The 19,525-nt window shown below is 48.0% G+C and overlaps 1 protein-coding gene across 1 annotated transcript in view; it reads right to left on the reverse strand.

Annotated features, from left to right (window-relative positions):
* NBEAL2 (neurobeachin like 2) overlaps nt 1-19,525 on the reverse strand; it is an 82,058-nt gene that overhangs the window by 17,426 nt on the left and 45,107 nt on the right. Inside the window, 13 exon segments of the mRNA XM_087948350.1 lie at nt 448-578; nt 837-977; nt 3,571-3,695; nt 5,216-5,311; nt 5,418-5,525; nt 6,402-6,535; nt 7,259-7,416; nt 8,298-8,418; nt 9,042-9,166; nt 10,678-10,835; nt 12,722-12,871; nt 15,109-15,414; nt 17,194-17,331. Of these exon segments, the coding sequence (XP_087804476.1) occupies nt 448-578; nt 837-977; nt 3,571-3,695; nt 5,216-5,311; nt 5,418-5,525; nt 6,402-6,535; nt 7,259-7,416; nt 8,298-8,418; nt 9,042-9,166; nt 10,678-10,835; nt 12,722-12,871; nt 15,109-15,414; nt 17,194-17,331 (1,891 nt within the window).

Here is a 19,525-nt window from a genome sequence, read left to right on the forward strand (position 1 = left end):
GTAATATAAAGATATATATTGTAAACACATATGTAGTCCTCCACTTACTATAACTGAGCCCAGCATTTCTATTGCTAAGTGAGATAGTTGTTGAGTGAATTCTGTCCCATTTTACAATTTTTTTTGCTACAGTTTTTAAGGGAATTACTGCAGTTGTTATGTCAGTCACACGGTTGTTAAGTGAATCTGGCTTCCCTCACTGAAGGTCACAAAAGGCGATCACGTGACCCTGGGACACTGCAACCGTCATAAATAGGAGTCAGTGACCGAGCATCTGAAAACCCCAGGGAGTGCTGTTGTAACTTTGAACTGTCACTAAATTAATGGCTGTAAGTTGAGGACTACCCGTAACGCTTTGGACTGCAAGTTTCGATTATCTTGCTTCCGGTTTCTCTGCGATATTGTTAGAAACGCAAACGGCCCCGCTGGCTGGGGGACACTCCTTACCATTCTGGTTGTCCAGAAAATCGGTGAAGTAGAAGAACTCTGGGATCAATTCCTTCACATCCACCGGGTTCTCCAAGCGAGCCTGCCAAGTGGCAGGAACCGAGTGGAACTGGCGGTCAGCACAATCAAATCTGTGGCAGGAGGAAGAGAAGATGGAATAATAAGGATTCCCAGGAAGGACTGAGTGTGAAGGCGCAACATCAGGCTGATATCACGATGTTGGTTCGACAACAAAACAACCCAACCAAATTCATCGTGGGACCTTAACCCCATCCCCCAATCAAACTTTTGCTAGATTGGGGAAACCTGGATATTATTGGGGTTTGGAGCGAAACGAGGATGCTTATCGCAGCAAGGATGAACGGTCCAGGGTTGCGTTTCCAGCTCACCTCCCGCTCTGCAGCTGGATATGCAGGGTGGTGAACGGCTCTACGCGGATCAGGTAATGCATGACGCCCGCTGCGTTGGAGTAGTGGGTGCCATAGTGGAATTTGTCAGTCTTCCCCATGGGGTCCTCGAAGCTCTCGTACCTGAAGCGACAGAGTGAGGACACAAGATCAGGAAAGGCCGACGCGAAGGATGAAGTGAACGGGATCTCTTGATCAGATTTGAGGATCTGCTCCGTAAATCCATTTGTGGATTCCTGCCTTACAAGGTGGAATGAAGTCCCAAAGAACCACCCAGGAGACACACATTGCTCCCAGATCAAGTCCAACAACTGTTGAACTGAGTGGGGAACGACATTCCTAAGACCACCATGTACATATCTACGGGAGCTTCAGATGGAAAGCTACCATGTTTCTCCAAAAATAAGACCCCGTCTTATTTTCTTTTGTGCTCCGAAACAAGCACTAGGGCTTATTTTCAGGGCACGCCTTAATTTCCCACCACTTCTTCTGCTTGCTCACGGCGGGGCATGAAGCCACATGGCACGCCAGTGCTGCCACTGCGAGATGGGAGTGGAGCTGCTTTACACGCCATACATTGGCTTATCTCAGGACCCCCAAAGCCAGGCCACCCATGCCCCAAGACCTGCCTTGCCTTGTGGTGGTGGCTCCAGCAGCCCCATCCAGCAGGACGCCATGTGGCTGCCAGTCCATTTTTTCGGCTTGCTCGTGGCCACAACGAACAGGAATAGCAGCCATGAAGTAGTTGTCGGGGCGTATATGGCCTGGCTGTGGGGACCCTGAGGTAAGTCGGTGTGAGGCGTGTGGGGCAGCCCCAACCCTCCTCCCCTCGTGTCGGTGGCACGAGCAACCAGACGGAATGGGTGGGCGCCCGGCTGTGCAAGCACTTAAGCAGAGCTTATTTTGGTGGTAGGTCTTATATTAGGTGCATGCATAAAACATGCTAAGTCTTATTTTGGGGATAGGTCCTATTTTGGGGGAATCGGGATAGCAGCTGATCATTCAGGGAAAACTTTAACAAATCTGACAACAACTTATAACTGGTAGGTTTCCACTCATGACCATAACGGAGTTGGCGCATTATGGTGACAGCCGTGATGGGATCACCTCGCTTAATGATCCCAAACTCATCTATCCCCGATGCTATTATTAAGTGACTGCTTGGGTCATTAAGTGGAATCCAGGGTGCCACAGGGAGTCTAGCACCCCAATTCCTCAGGCACCCTGGGCTCTGTTTCCCACATCAGGGGGACCCCCAGGTTTGCTTCACCCCGCTATCGGATCCCCAATGACTGCCCAGCAGGGCAGGATGGGGGTGATAGATGGGGGTGCCGCTGCAGTTGACCGTAAGGGTCAATGACTGTAGGGATGCCACAGCAGCCCTAACTGAGTCATTGTTCTGACCCAGCTCCCCAAACACGGCTGAACGGATTCCTTTATTAGGAGCACCCACAGCCCTGGCAAAAAGCCTCTCTCCTATAGCAGGCTAACAAGTCCGGCTGGCTGGAAGATGAATAGCTGTCTGTCATATCTATATTCATCTCCGCCCCCTGCCTTTTATCCCCAGAACTCGGGTGGGGCTTTGCTAGCAGCAGCGGCTCTTCCTTCCCGACGACCGGCCCGTAGATTTCCACTGCTCTCCTCTCCTCTGCTTTCGGCACATCCGCACGTCAGGCACTGGGCCCAGCTGTCCCTCCTCTTCCTCATCGGCCACCTCCAGACCTGGGGGCTGCTGACTCTCCATCGGAGGGCTGACGGACAGCCCAGGCTCCGCCTCTGTCTCCCTTTCTCTGCCACCTCCATTTTCTCTCCCCCCCCCCCGCCTCAGAGCTCCCAGCTTGCCCTAATGACTCTCACACCTCCTCCTGATTCAGCTGCTGGAGGGGCCGGCGGCTGACAGGCTACAACAGTCATAAGTAGCTTTTGGGAATCTGTTGTGACTTCAGTCACTAAGCAATCAGTTGTATGTCACGGGCTACATGTACCACACAGTTCTGCCTGCGCCGTATGATTGGGCGTGGTGGCCCATCTTTTTTGCAGGCTGCGTTGCTCCCAACAGGGAGACCTCCGTGAAACACCCCGACTTTATTTCACCCCAGTGGATTTTGAAAAGCTCCTCCGTGAAGGGTGCATCCAGTCCTCTCCTCTTCCTACATTTGCGTCGTTGAACGCCTACGTTTAATGCCAAAGTTCTCGCGGTTCTGTTTTTCCGCCAGGCTCCTAAGTTGGCTTTCAGCTCCCAGAGTCCCTAGCGAGAGTTCTAATAGTGAGGGATTCTGGGAAGTGAAGTTCCGGTGTGATTGCAGGGCTCAAGATGGGAAGGCCAAGCTTGGCCCAATGCAGTTTTTACAGAATGACAGGCAGGAGGGACGAGAATGTTGCCAAGCAAGTTAAGCTAATCCGCACCCAGTTTTACAACCGTCTTTGCCTCGGTTGCTAAGTGAATCACTACGGTTGTTAAGTGAATCTGGGCTTGCCCATTGACTTTGCTTGTTGGACGCCAGCTGGAAACGGTGGTCATGTGACCTGGGGATCCTGTAGTGCCTGAATTCTAATCCCTCGATTGTGGGGATGCTGCGGCCGTTATATGTGCGAGGACCTGTCTCACATCACCTTTCTCTCCAGTAACTTCAAGCGATCTCTAAATGACTGGCCATAAGCCAAGGTCTACCTGCAACTCCTCCCTCCCTGCTCACGAGCAGACCCTCGCACTCACTTCTCCCTGACATCCTTGGCGTGTTTCTCATTGGCCACCCCGATGGGCTTGGACAGATCCCGGAAAACGGCCGGGTTGCTGAGATCCAGGGTCTCCGAGACATAATCTTGCAGGATCCAGGGGAACTGAACAAGAGAGAGAAAGGAAAAGATGGTCTGATTCCATCTCGTGGAGGGAGTCATCCACAGATCAGGGGCCTCCAACCTTGGCCACTTTACGACTTGTGCACTTCAACTCCCAGAATTCCTCAGCCAGCACATCTGGCTGGGGGATTCTGGGAGCTGAAGTCCACATAACTTAAAGCAAGGCTGGTGGACATGCATAGAAGGTAAAAAGTATTGGACTAAAGAATACATATGTGGCTGGAGAAAACGATAAAACAATCTATAGATTTAAAACCAGAGACATTTTTATTGGGAATATTGCCTGAGGGTTATAACAAAGAGTTAACCTACTTGATTATCAATGTATTAACAGCAGCTAGGATTGTATTTGCACAAAATTGGAAAAATGAGAAAATTCCGATGGATGAGGAAATAATTAAGAAAATAATGGAATGTACTGAAATGAGTAGATTGACAATGGCAATTAGAGAACAAGAAGAAAAAGATTATTATAAAATTTGGAGTTTGTTTTATGACTGGCTAGATAGAAGAGTAAGGAATTGAAATAGGTAAGCACAGTATAATATTTATTACTGATAAACGAATGAGTTAGACAGAGTAAGAAAATGAATATGAAATATATTATTGAAAATCAATAAATGCTGGGCGTGTTTGAATGCGATGGGATACCGAACGCTGCTTCAATCATAGCCTGAATCCATTACCACGGAGCTGCTTAAATCATCACGGGGATAAGATTTTATTATCTTTCTACTGTTCTGCTTATTACTGTCTGGATGGCATAAAGCAGACAGAGTAACTCCACAAAGCATCCACACAAAAGTCTTTTTTATTGGTTCATCGGGCATCCTTATCAACTCACAGTTATGACGAGGTTCTTCTTAAGGTCCAATTCTTTGCATATCTGCATTATGGTGTAGAAAGATAATAAACTCTCATCCCCACGATGATTGAAGCAGCTCCATGGTAATGGATTCAGGCAAGAGTGAGGGAGCCTCCCCCAACCCAACAAGGGTCAATTTAGTGACCAATCAGGATTACAGATGTGACCACATGACATGGACTACATTTCCCAGGATACCTTAACTGCATTTATCTTAAGGGGACAGTTCTCAATTCCTATCCCAAATCCCATTAACTCTAAACTATCCCAAATCCCCACTAACTCTAAACTGTCCGGACAGCACATACTGGTTAGAAGGATTATAAACATATATAAGTAAAATATGTATGATAATGCTATTATGTGCACAAAGAAATGTGTACCCAACTGACACACTGATGAACAGAAAGAAGGTTTTATTTGTTAATTTTTTGTTGTTGTTATAAAAATAAAAATAATTTTTTTTTAAAAAACAACCCACATAACTTAAAGCATGCGCTGGCTGAGGAATTCTGGGAGGTGAAGTCTACAAGTCGTAAAGTGGCCAATCCATGGGATTCAGACTGGGGGGGTGAGGTGCTCCAGAAGACCCCTTCCCTCACCTACGCCCCAACCCCCTTTTATCCCAGAGTCTTACCACGGGATACTGGGAAAGGTCGTTGTAGGTGCGTCCTGCGATGGTGTTTAGCTGCATGAGGTATTCAAAGTTGGAGATCTCCCTGTAGACCCATTTCTGGAGGAGGAAAACAAAAGGGACCCACTGAGAGATACTGGGGGTGGGGGGGGAACGACGACACAGGAACGGGGGTGGGGGAAATGCCCACGGGACCAAAGGGTACCTGAGTCAGTCCAGAGGCCTTGAGCAAATCTTGCGGGGAGCGGCTGCCTTGATAAATCTGGTTGGGGAGCTGCAAGCTGAGGATGGTGGAGTAGACCTTGTTCCTCACCTGTGAGGGCGGAAGGAAGCCGGTGGGGGATAAGGCAACGCTCAGGCAGGTTAAATATATTTCATTTCATTTCATTTTTTAATTTAATGATTTGATTTAATTTTTAATTTATTTTATTTTTTAAAAAATTTCATTATTTCTTTGCTACTTATTTCTATCCTGCCTGCATTATTTTTATAGATAACTCAAGGCGGTGGACACATCCTTCTATTTTCCCCACAAAAACCACCTGTGAGAGATGGCAAGAGCGGAGGAGTCACCCAGCTGTCTTTCATGCCTAAGGCGGGACTAGAACTCACAGTCTCCCGGTGATTGGTCCTAAATCACTCAGCTGGCTTGCATGCCTAAGGCGGGACTAGAACTCTCAGTCGCCTGGTGATTGGCCCAAAGTCACTCAGCCGTCTTTCATGCCTAAGGCAGGACTAGAACTCTCAGTCGCCTGGTGATTGGCCCAAAGTCACTCAGCCGGCTTTCATGCCTAAGGCGGGACTAGAACTCTTAGTCGCCTGGTGATTGGTCCTAAATCACTCAGCTGGCTTGCATGCCTAAGGCGGGACTAGAACTCCCTGTCTCCTGGTGATTGGCCCAAAGTCACTCAGCCGGCTTTCATGCCTAAGGCGGGACTAGAACTCTCAGTCGCCTGGTGATTGGCCCAAAGTCACTCAGCCGCCTTTCATGCCTAAGGCGGGACTAGAACTCTCAGTCGCCTGGTGATTGGCCCAATGTCACTCAGCCGCCTTTCATGCCTAAGGCGGGACTAGAATTCACCGTCTCTTGTTTTCTACCCTGGTGCCTTAGCCACTAGACTCTCTGTTTCCAAGATGGCTCCTGCCCCAGGTTGTCCCCCCTTTCATGAGGGAAGGAACTTTCCGTTACCATTTTCTTGAAGTTGAGGAAATAATTCGCCTGGTCGATGAAGAAGAACTCCAGGGCTGAACGGCGCAGGTTGTAACGGCGAAGGTGCAGCTCCCGGAGCTGAGCCAGAGGACGCTTGAAGTCGTGTCCGATACCTGGGGGCGGGCGCAGAAACCTCACCGTTGGTTCGTTTCTCGGGGGCCCAAAGGAGCCACCAATCGCAGAGTCTCAAACCCTGCCCCCCAGGGACAGTGGGGAAAAAACTGCCGCCGCCATCCCATCTACAGCAAGTCCTCGACGTACGACCACAACTGAGCCCCAAATTTCAGTGGCTAAGCACGGCCGTGGCGAAGTGAGTTTTGCCTCATTTTATGACTTTTTTTGCTACGGCGGTTAAGCAAATCGTTGCACGGTCGCTAAGTGAACCCAGGATCCCCACTGACTTTGCTCGGCAGAAAGTCGCCCAAGGGGGGAACTGCATGTCCCCAGGACATTGCAACCGTCACAAGTATGAGTTGGTTGCCAAGTGTCTCAATTTGTGATCATGGGGGTGGGTGGGAAACACAATGGTCATTAAGTGTGAAAAATGGTCATGGCGTTGTAAATTCGAATGGTCACTAAATGCATGGCCTGTACGCTGCAGGCTGGAGGGAAGAAACTCGCATCCTGGACACCTGGGTTAATTTTCAAGTCATTGTCCACATCGATACAGGTAGTCCTCGACATGCAATTACTCACTTAGCGACCATTTGAAGTTACAACAGCACTGAAACGGGGGACCTACAATTGGTTTTCACCCTTACGACTCTGGGGCCAACGGTGTTTGTAAGTCAAGGACTACTAGCATTCTTCCTGCTCTCTCCCAAGGCCGTACTCACCGTCCTCGGTCTCCTCTTTCTCGCTGTTGCTGTCGTAAAAATAGATCTGTTGGGTGGTGACCTCCAGGCGCCCCGGGATCACAGCCACGACGGTGATGAGTTCGCAATCCTCCGAGATGAGCAGCTTCTCCCGCTGGCTTTGCTCTTTGGGTTCGAGGCTGGAAGAGACAGTGGTCGTTAGAACCTCATCTGCTGACTTCTGCAGCCTCAGGATTCCCGGTGATCTTCATCGGGAACCGTCAGCAGGCCGGAGAAAGGTCGGGTGAAATGGTGAAATCGTAAAGCTGGCTGGGCAGGGTTAAAAAATGAAGGATCTCCCTGTTGCTAGGTGGAGAGGATTCCAGAAGAGGACTTGGCAGAAGATCTATAGAGAGTATGGGATCCTGGGTGCTCCCTGGACTTGGTGGCTTCCTTGCAGACATCTCATGGCCCAACTAGGGAACATCATCAGTATCGGAAAGAAATGGGAGAAGGAGGAGGAGGGAGGAGGAGGAAGGAGGAGGAGGAGGAGGAGAAGAGGAAGAAGGAGAGGAAAAGGAAGAGGAAGAAGGAGAAGGAAAAGAAGAGGAAGAGGAAGAGGAGGAGGAGGAAGAGGAGGAGGAAGAAGAAAAAAAGGATTGTGTGATCTTTGGCTCTCTCTGAGCTTGAGGATTTTCCTGCAGACATCTCATGGCCCAACTAGGGAACATCATCAGTATCGGAAAGAAATGGGAGAAGGAGGAGGAGGGGAGGAGGAGGAAGGAGGAGGAGGAGGAGAAGAGGAAGAAGGAGGAGGAGAGGAAAAGGAAGAGGAAGAAGGAGAAGGAAAAGAAGAGGAAGAGGAAGAGGAGGAGGAGGAAGAGGAGGAGGAAGAAAAAAAAAGGATTGTGTGGTCTTTGGTTCTCTCTGAGCTTGGGGATTTTCCTGCAGACATTTCATGACCCAACTAGGGAACATCATCAGTACTAGGATTAGAGTGTGCAGAGAAGAATAGGAGGAGGAGGACTATAGAATCCTTGAGAATACCCCTTTCTGGGGGGGTGGACATGACAAAACTTACTGATTGTCCAAGAACGAGAGGTCTTCTTCAGCCAGTTGATCGTCCTGCATCTCACTGACTTTGGCTTCTTTGGCCACCGCTAAAGGTAGGGACTCTGCTGGACTGTGTAAGCCATCGGCACCTGGAAGGAAGTGGGATGGAATGGTTTTTCCTTTCTTTTTCTGCCCATTCTCCATATTTAAGCAAGGAATTGGCCATCGACAACTGGTAGACCTTTCTCGGTGGGGAACAATGTTCTCAACGCTAGCCATGTTCTTCTGGATCCCATGAAGGCAATGAACTGATGGGGATGATGGGAGCTGTGCTTCCAAAACACCTGGCGGATATCTGGTTGGGAAGATGCGGTTCTTCACAGAATCTCACCAACGTCTACTGAAACTTCTGGGGACGGATCAAAACTTAGGTTCCTTCCCAATGCCACAGAATCTAACTTAATATTACTAATCTTGATTCCTTGAAGTTGTGTGGACTTCAACTCCCAGAGTTCCCCAGCCAGCTGGGAGTTGAAGCCCACACAACTTCAAGCGGCCAAAGTGGAGAAATATCACCTTAATCCTTTGACGCAGATGTCAATTTCACGTCGAGAACTTCAGGATTGGACAACTTAACAACTTGGGAGACTTCTTCTGAGGGTTTTGATCCTGACTAGCGAGAACCTACCGTGTGCCTCCTAGAAAGAATCGAGCCCCCTGCCTCACCAATGCTTTCGACCTGCAAGTCTGCATTCTCACAGCCCCTTCTCACCAAGGTTGTCCCGCAAGGCGCTAGCTTCTGCGTGGCGGTCGTAGTGGTGATTGGGAACCAGCTTGAGTCTCATTCGGGAGTAGGTCTCCACGTTGGACAGCTTCCAGTAGATCTCAGGTGGATTCCTGGACGGAGATAAGCGGATGGTTTTTTTTTGGGCAGAAAACATATTCAATTCATGGACATTTTGCATGAAGAAAGAGTCCCCATGTCAACTCGTAAAGCATTCCTATGCCTGTTGTAGAGTTGCCATAAACAAGAGGAGAGGGAGGAAATCTGAAGGAGTTTAAAACCAGAAGTACATTCCAACACTTATCTTACAAAGATTGTAGCTAAGCTACTGGGTCTTCTGCCCTCGAAAATCCTTAATTGGAGAATGTGATTGATGACATACCCAGGGAAAAGGGGGGGAACAGGGTCACAGGTGACTGTAAATTACATATGCCAGAGTTGGCTTCATTTGGGTTAATGCTGGCATGTTGCTCCTAATAAATCTTTTGGTTTATTTTGAAGCTTGCCTCCCGAAGCTCATGATTCATTTAGGGCAATCGTCGGAATCCCGACAGCAAACATGTGCATTTCAACCTTTTAAGGTGGAGAAAATACCCTTTTGTCTATCTAACTAACATTCTCTCAGTGCCCAGATGTTGATAACTTTGCACTCCAAACAATTGTTCAATTCCTAACCTAAAATTTTGGCCTGGAAAACTAGCTGTGCGGAATGCAAATTCATTAGTCTACTTTTGTGGCCGGAAGTTCCTTAGCCAGAAGTGGCTATTTTGGAACAGGTAGTCCTCATTTTACAATGGTTCACTTAGCGACTATCCCGAGTTACACTGAAAAAAGTGAGTTATGACCGCTTTTCACACTTATGACCACTGCATGGTCAGGTGGTCAAAATTCGAACGATTGGCAATTTGTTCATATTAATGACGGTCGCAGTGTTCCACTGTCTTGTGATCCCCTTTTGCGACCTTTGGACAATTAGGAAGCCAGATTCACTTAACAACTGCATCACGAACTTGGCAACTACAGCAATTCACTTAACAATGCTGACAATAAAAGACTCCCTTAACAACCACTTCGCTTAGCGAATTGTTGAGCTCAATTGTGGTTGTACCTCGAAGACTACCTGTACAGTATAAATTAAATAAATCTGCAACATAAACACATTTAACATTAAAATTGGAATAATCTGAGATTAAAAGATTTTAAAAATTAATTTAGATTTTTAAAAAAAAATATGTTAGATTTAAATTAATGTTTAATCAATTTCATAAAATTAATAGAATTAATTAGTTCCCTAAAATTAATTTTGTAGATTTGTAATTATAGAATTAAAAGAAATAATTTTACTGAATTTATATAAACATTACTTTTTTTTATAAAAGTTAAGTTTACAAATTAATTTTAATTATATTTTGTAAAAAAAAAAACCTATCATCGTGATAAAAATTAAAGCAAAAATTTAATTTCAGATATTAAAAAGACGGCAACTTATAAACGTTGTATTGGACTAAGCTGCAAATAAAATTAAATTTGAGGCCAAATAAGAAAAAGGAAGCTCCACCCTTCCCGAAGCCTGTGTAACTCCAAGATTTAAGGGTGAGGGGGCTGCAAGGGAGACACCACTTACTGGTCGGCCCAGACCGAGCGCTGGGAAGCCAGCAGCCGTTGCATCGCCAGCCACTGTTGCAGGACCGTATTGTGGTGGTGGTTGATCTGCTTCAGCATACTTGTGTGCCGGATGTTTTCGTACTTCGCCCGTTTCATCACAGGCTCCAGGATCAGCTCCTGAGGAAAAGCAAGACGGGGACGGGTGGAAATACAGATGCAGGCAGTCCTCGACTCACGACAGTTAATTTAGTGACCGTGCGAAGTATCTACGGTGTTGAAAAAAGCGACTTATCTTTTTCACACTGATTACTGTCGTAGCAAACTCTCCCTCCGCCCCCATGGTCATGTGATCAAAATTCGGACACTCAGCAACTGACTCGTATTTATGATGGTCGCAGTATCCCAGGGTCACAGGATTCACTTAACGACCAGCAAAGTCAACAGGGGAGCAAGATTCACTTAACGACCATTTGACTAACTGAATCACTGCAGGGATTCACTTAAGAACGGCAGCAAAAAGGTCGTAAAATGGGGCAAAGTTCACTTGACTACTGTCTTGCTTAGCAACAGAAATTTGGGGCTCGGTTGTCATAAGTCAAGGACTCCCTATAGTCTCATCTTAATGGTCGCAACTGGGACCAGCCTTTCCCTGGTGGGTTTATCCTCTAGTCTAGTGTTTGTTCGAAGTTACGATACCCCTGAAAAAAGGGAGGTGGGATCGGTCCTCGCACTTACGACATTCCCACAGTCGCATGGATCAAAATTTCAACTCTCAGTAGCCAGCGTGTATTTATGAAGGCTGCAATGTCCTGGGATCACGTGATCACCATTTGGGATCTTCCCAGCTGACTTCAAACCAATAAAATCAATGCAGGAAGCCAAGTTCCACTAACACCTGGCCTACCTGTTCGCCTACTTACATACTATACCTGTTCGCCTAACGATCTGTCTGCTCACCTACCTGCACACCTGTCTATCTGTCCACTACCTGCACACCTGTCCGCCTAATCACCTAGCAGTCCACCTATTATGTACGAAGTCACCCACCTACCTACCTACACAGCTGACCATCTAGCCACCCACCTGACCGTCTGACTTCACACCTGTCTGCCTAACCACCTACCTGCACACCTACTTACACATCTGCCCATCTAACCATTGGCCTGACCATATACCTACACATACCTGCTCACTGAACTACCCACCTGTCCACCTGTCTGCCTAGCCATCCACATGCTCACCTGTCTATCCATCTGCCCACCTACTACCTACATACTTGATTACCTAACACCTGACCATGTACCTGTACACCTGCTTGCTTACCCAATCACCTATCCATCTACCTATACACCCACCCACCTGCCCCCACCCACCTACCTACCCCTGCTACCTATCCCTGGCCTGCCCGTCTAATCACCCACCTCCCATTGTGTTGTGGTTCGCCGGCAGCAGGTGTAGACGGCTGAGGTGTCGGAAAGCGAGGACTTTGATGAGGAGCCTGCGTGTGAGGCAGGGATGGGGCCAGGACAATCAGGGAGTGGAATGCTGCCTTCGGAGATTGTGGAGGCTGGCAGCAGTGATGAAGAGCACCCCGAGGAGCCTGTGCCCAGCGTGCATGCATACCAGGCTGCTTGAAGGAAACAACAGCTGCAGCAGCACAGGCGACTTGGGAGTAAGGCTGCAAGGTAATGGCCCCTCCCTTAAGGGATAAAAGCCAGACCTCAGAACTGGGATTCTTTGCAGGAGGCAATATCGTGGAAATTCAGTCTATCCTGGTTTGTTTTTCAGAGAATTTTGGCTCTGAATATTTCCTTGCCATTTAATCTTGTGTTCTTGGCAGCCTTGCACAACCTTGGCAAGACTTGTTCTTATCTGGGACAATTAATTTTAATAGCGTTTTACTGTGAATGAACGGGATTCACAGAGACGCCTTAAAAAGGTTTTGCTTTTATCTCTCTGTTTTGCATTTGTTTGATTGGAACGAGGCTCGGGTCAGAACACATTGACCTAAAGACCTGCCCGTCTAACCACCTGCCTGCCTAATCGCCCACCTGCCCACCTACCTGGAACTTCCTCCGGCTCTCGGCTTTCTCCTTCTCCCTCCTCTGATTGCTGCTCATCAAGGCGTCGTAGCAGGAGTTCCAGAAATTGGACATGTGGTCGTGGCTCTTGGCAAATGTGTCCATTTCAAACTGGGCCATGGTGGGTTGGACCTGCGGGGGGGGACACAGCCGGGAAAGTCACCAAGAAGTACACGAAAGGCAGGCAAAGCTTTTAAATTTGGGGGAGCGGAAGTTCTGGAGAACAGCCAGAGGTTGCTAAATGAATGGCTGTCATTTGAGAACTAGCTGTACACATAGGAAGGTCCACACATATTGACGGTCCCATAGAGTGCAGGACAAGGGGGGAACCAGGTAAAATACCTGTCCTCCAGGTATTTTGGAAGCACAGGTCCCACAGAGAGGAGGGAGGGAGAGGAGGACAGAGACTGTGTGGAGCCCTTGGTGCTCCGTTAGCTGGGTGTTTTTAGTGCTGACGTTTTGTGACCCAACTAGGGAACATCATCAGCGATAGAGGGAGAAAGATGGGAGGAAGAGGAGGAAAATTGGGGTCCTTGATGCTCCCTGAGGTTGGTGGTTTTCTTGCAGGCATTTTATGACCCAACTTGGGAACATCATCAGTGCTAGAAGGAGTTTATAGGGAGGGGAGGAGGAGGGGGAGGGGGGGAGGGGAGGGGAGGAGGAGGAGGAGGAGGAGGAGGAGGAGGAGGAGGAGGAGGAGGAGGAGGAGGAGGAGGAGGAGGAGGAGGAAAACAACTGTGGGGTCCCTGGGGATCTCTGAGCTGGGTGGTTTTCTTGTGGGCATTTTATGATCCAACTCGGTAACATCATCAGTGCTAGAAGGGAGTGGGGTTTGTGGGTGGGAGGAGGAGGAAGGACTGTGGGGTCCTGGGTGCTCTCTGAGTTGGGTGATTTTCTTGAAGAAGTTTCATGACCCAACTAGGGAATGTCTTCAGTGCTAGAAGGGAGGAAGGCAGGGTTTGAAGAGGAGGGGGGAAGGGTGTCATGCTTGGGCAAGGGGTGTTGACTAGATGACCTCCAAGGTCCCTTCCAACTCTGTTATTCTGTAATTCTGTAAGGTTCTCCTGTTTGAACAACAGATTGGACTAGAACAGGGTTAGGGAAACTTGGCTCTTCTATCACTGATGGACTTCAACTCCCAGAATTCCTGAGTGAGCCATAAAAGGTTCCCCATCCCTGGCCTACTGGCTTTTCAGTTGTGAGGGAAACCCATTTTTGACTTGAACGGGACTGTTTAATATACAAATGTAGGACATATAAAGAATATGTCCTACATTTGTATATTAAACAGTCCCGTTCAAGTCAAAAATGGATTTCCCCCACAACTGAAAGTCCTACATTTGTACATTAAACAGTCCCATTTAAGTCAAAAATGGATTTCCCCCACAACTGAAAGTCCTACATTTGTACATTAAACAGTCCCGTTCAAGTCAAAAATGGGTTTCCCTCACAACTGAAAGTCCTACATTTGTATATTAAACAGTCCCGTTCAAGTCAAAAATGGGTTTCCCTCACAACTGAAAGTCCTACATTTGTATATTAAACAGTCCCGTTCAAGTCAAAAATGGGTTTCCCCCACAACTGAAAAGCCAGTAGGCCAGGGATGGGGAACCTTTATGCCTCACTCAGGAATTCTGGGAGTTGAAGTCCATCAGTGATAGAAGAGCCAAGTTTCCCTAACCCTGGACTAGAAGAAAATTCCCCAATCTTTTTCGCTTTGTGGATGGGACCCCGGGGGAATAGGTTAATTTCCCAGTGAGTAGCATGAAAGCATGTGCATACACGTACAGCTCCATATGCACAAGTGGCAGGCATGTGCAACACCACTTGTACAAATGGAGTGTGCGTGCTTGCCTATTATTAGTGCAAGTGGAGAGGCATGCACACACACACACACACACACACACACACACACACAGAGGTTCGCCTGCCACTTCCGCAGCTTCCGGTTTCTGAATGGCTCAAGGCTTGGGGGTCGGGGACCCTGGACTAGATGACCTCCAAGGTCCCTTCCAGCTTTTTCAGAAAAGTGTAAAAAAAAAAAAGAAGAACAAATGGAGCAAAGGGGGACCAAGGATTATTCAAAATATTCCTCTTCCATTTGCTTAGGGCAGGGGTCCCCAAACTGCCTAGAATTCAAACTAGCTACTTCATTTTTTTCAGCCTACAGTACAGGAATCTTCTCAGCCGGCAGTTTTTGCCTGGCGACAACCACGCTCGATAAGGCTCACAGGCATTTAAGGCAGGCCACTTTAAAAAGGCTTGTGGACTTCAACTCCCAGAATTCCCCCAGCTGAGGAGTCCACACGCCTTAAAAGTGGCCAAATTTGGAGACTTCTGGCTTCTGGATCTCAGGCAGGTGGACTTACGTGCTTCTCGATGAAGCTGAGCCACTCCTGGTGGGTGCAGAAGATCTGAAAGTCTTCGTAAAACGTGGGGCTGCCGTTGGTGGGTGGCAGAGACGGCAGGAAGTGCTGGAGCTGCAAAGTTTCGTAACACTGGTCCATCAAAGCCCGGATGATGGGCACCAGCCAAGAGAAGGTCTCCGACTTGGTGTGCAGAGAGGCCCGGAGTGGGGTCTCCAGTTTGCCCAGGAGGTAACAGGCTTGTTCCTTCCTGGGGGCTGAGGCCGTTTGGAGAAGACCGTGAAGCTTGACGTAGGCCAAGGACTGCAGCTGGAAGGAGAAAGGAAAAAGGCAACGGTTGAGGAAGGAGAATCTAGAAGGCTAAAGAACTAAAAGCACAGAAGGTGGAATCTCTCCCAAGACTTCTGTAGCTATGCACAGCTGGGGTTGGTGATCTGAAAACATTTAGGACAGTGATGGCTAACCTATGACACACGTGTCACTTGTGACACGCCGAGGCACTTTGACTGACACGCCTGTTGGTGTGGGGAAAACCTGCACATTTAGAGGCTGCCTGTGCTCTGCTCCAATCCCTGCTCCCTGCTTGTTGCGTGGAGGCGTGGTGTCACCGCTGCCGCAAGATCTTTGCAGCAGAGAACCAGTTTTAACCGCCATAAACTGAGGTTTGTCAGTTTCATTACCTCAGGAACGCTACAGGAGGAAAGGAGATCCATGAGGTTCACAGCCCTGTAAGGTGGCCTTCCGATCCCCACATCCTGCACCTGCAGCCCTGAGACCAGGGAGACGAGTTTCACAGCCCTGTGTGATCACCCCAGCCCAGTCCGTCATAAACCAAATTATTGATATTTCTTGAAGTGACACACAACCCGAGGAAGGCTACACTTTTTCCCGATTTTCGACACACCAAGCCGAAAAGGTTAGCCATCACTGATTTAGGAGCTATCCAATCGAGCAGATTTTGGGCATCAGGGCATGCTTTGGAGTCAGCAAAGTCCTCTGCATCTGCTGGCAATCGGCAGGAGGGGTCAAGCAGGGAATTAGCTTAGACTCACTGCGTAAACATAAGAGGACAAGGTCGAGCCCTCTAAATCCGTGATGGCGAACCTGTGGCACGGGTGCCACAGGGGGCGTGCAGAGCCATTTGTGCGGGCACGCGAGCCCCAGCCAAACTTACCTGCACTGCGCATGCGCACTGATTTTCGGCCCGTTGGAGGTCTTTTTCAGCCTCCCTGAGGCTCGTGGGAAGCCTCTGCAGCCTCGGGAGGCTGAAAAATGGGCCTTCCGGAAATACCGGAAGTGCCGAAACGGGCCTGTTTTCGGCCTCCCGAGGCTCCCGAGGCTTCCACGAGTCTCTGGGAGGCGAAAATGGTCTCAAATGGGCAGAAAAATCAGCTGGGAGGCATGCCCAGTGCAGGTAAGGGGCAGGGAGGGGGTATTGCACGTGCATGCTCAGGGGGGGGCGCATTGCATTGTGGGTGCTGGCACGCATGCACGCTTCGGCACACACCACAACAAAAGGTTCGCCATTGCTGCTCTAAATCAAGAGGTCTCCAAACATGGGAACTTTAAGACTTGTAGACTTCCAACTCCCAGAATTCCTCAGCTGGGGAATTCTGGGAGTTGAAGTCCACAAGCCTTAAAAGTTGTCTGCCTTAAATGCCTGCGAGCCTTAACAAGCCTGGTCGTTCCTAGGCAAAAACTTCCAGATGGGAAGATTCCTGTACCGTCAGCTGAAAACAATGAAGTAGCTAGTTTGAATTCTAGGCAGGCCAGTTTTTGCAGGGCGCCTGCTGGATTTGCTGATTCCAAAACATGCAGATGTCCAGTAATCTGGAGGAACTGCTAACCCTAAAATATTCCCTCCCATGTGCCAGGGCATCCGTGGACTGTAGTGACTCAAGAATCTAACGAGAGGGGACATGGATGCTCCTGGACAAAGCCAGGTCGGCATCAGATCATTGCAAAAAGGTGTGTCTGTGCGGTCATTAAGAGCTGACCCTAGCTTCATGGCACATAACCAACATGGGAAAACAAACTAGGGGTTACCTGCATGTGGGAACAGACCGCGTAGAAGTTGGGGGGGCTCACCTGCACATCTTCCAGCATGATGTATCCAATCAGCACTCGCAGGCCGATTTGGGCCATCTCCTTCAAGTCCGAAGTGCCATTGGCCAAGTGGTACCAGACCCCCAGCTTGTCTAGCAGGCTGTTGGCACCCTCATAAATCTAGGGTTGAAAGATGAGTAGACCAGCGAGTCAAAAGAAGGAGCCCTTGTCCCGCGCACTGTCGATGCTTCTCTTTGCGACGGAGAACAGCATCAGTTCAGACCATGGCAGGGACTCAATTCTGCATTCTGCATTCAGTCATTCAGTCTCTCTCTCTCTCTCTCTCTCTCCCTTTTTCTCTCTCCCTTTTTCTCTCTTCCTCTCTGTCTCTCTTTGTCTTTCTCTCTCTCTCTCTCTCTCTGTTTCTCTCTTCCTCTCTTTCCCTCTCTCTTCCTCTTTATCTGTTTCTCTTTCTTTTCTCCCTTCCTCTGTGTCTCTCTTTTGTCTCTCTCTTTTTCTTTCTCTCCCTTTTTCTCTCTTCCTCTATCTGTCTGTTTCTCTTTCTTTCTCTCTTCCTCTGTGTCTCTCTTTTGTCTCTCTCTTTTTCTTTCTCTCCCTTTTTCTCTCTTCCTCTATCTGTCTCTGTTTCTCTTTCTTTTCTCTCTTCCTCTGTGTCTCTCTTTTGTCTCTCTCTTTTTCTCTCTGTTTCTCTCCCCTTTTCTCTCTTCCTCTTCCTCTATCTGTCTCTGTTTCTCTTTCTTTTTCTCTCTGTCCCTCTCTGTTTCTCTGTTTTTCTCTTTCTCTTTGTTTCTCTCTCTCTTTCTCTCTGTTTTCTCTCTTCCTCTTCCTTTCTCTCTCTCTCTCTCCCCACCCTTCTCATAGTGGTGGCGGGGTCCCTCTGTCTGGGACTCCAAAGTTGAACTTCTAAACCTGAATGTAGAGTCCAGGATGCAGGAATGACACGCACTTTAATTACAGGTAGCCCTCAACTTATGACCACAACTGAGGCCCAACCTTTCTGTTGCTAAGCGAGACAGTTGTTAAGTGAGCTTTGCCCCATTTTATGACCTTTCTTGTCACAGAATCCCTGCATTTAGTAACGTGGTTATTAATTGGGTCTGGCTTCCCCACTGAGTTTGCCTGTCAGAAGGTCGCAAAAGAGGACCTCGTGATCCGGGGGACACCGAAACCGTCATAAATGCGAGCAAGTTGCCAAGCGTCCAAATTTTGATCACGTGACCACAGAGATACTGTGACGGACAAGTGTGAAAAAGGCTCCTAAGTCCACTTTTTTTCAACGTCATTGTAACGTTGAATGGTCACTAAATAAACGGCCGTAAGCCGAGGACTATCTGTAGTTGAACATCAAGAATTAGGAATTCCTAGCCAGAATTTTGAGAAATGAGGCAGAGAGACCCTCCATTTCTCTTTGATTAGGGGGTTCGTTAAAGCAAGATCTCTTTAAAGCTTTTAAATCTCTTTTTCCAGGAAAGTTTGCAAGGCCGGCTACTTTGCTATGCCCATAACCTGAGTGCTTGAAATTACTTTTCTTTCTGGTTGAGTAGAATATTTGTAGTTCAAGGATAGTGTGGAATTTTCTCCATGTTTGTTTATTTATGAGTGGCTTGTCCTGCCAGTGTGGGTGGGGAGAAGTAGTTTTCTCCCCGATAGTTCCTTGATCAGGGCAGAGCTTTCGCTTGGATATTTGTCTGGTGCCAATCCCTGCTTATCTAGGGAGAATGTGTTCTTTTTCACTTTCCCTCCTTTGCTTTTTTATTGTCCTTTTTTTTTTAAAGGATGCAATAGTGATAAACCAGATTCAATTTTGTAAAAATCTATGATTGCAAATAAACGTATGTACAATACTACACCATTCAAAAAAAGACAATAAGAAAACTGACATTGAACACACTCAAAACTGCAGAAATGGTGGTAGACTTTAGAAGGAACCCTCCCATACTACCACCTCTTACAATACTAGACAACACAGTATCAACAGTAGAGACCTTCAAATTTCTAGGTTCTACTATATCACATGACTTAAAATGGACACCTAACATCAGAAACGTCATCAAAAAAGCACAACAAAGAATGTTCTTTCTGTGCCAACTCAGGAAGCTCAAACTGCCCAAGGAGCTGCTGATCCAGTTCTACAGAGGAATTATTGAGTCTGTCATCTGCACCTCTATAACTGTCTGGTTTGGTTCTGCAACCCAAGAGGACAGAAACAGACTCCAGAGGATAATTAGGACTGCAGAAAAAACAATGGCTACCCACCTGCTTTTAATCGAGGACCTGTATCCTGCACGAGTCAAAAAGAGGGCTGTGAAAATATCTACACACCCCTCACATCCCGGACATAAACGGTTTCAAC

The sequence above is a fragment of the Notechis scutatus genome, chromosome Z (assembly GCF_049901735.1).
Source record: "Notechis scutatus isolate UNSWTSFEM ecotype Mainland chromosome Z, rNotScu1.2, whole genome shotgun sequence".
NCBI classification, from domain to species: Eukaryota; Metazoa; Chordata; class Lepidosauria; order Squamata; family Elapidae; genus Notechis; species Notechis scutatus.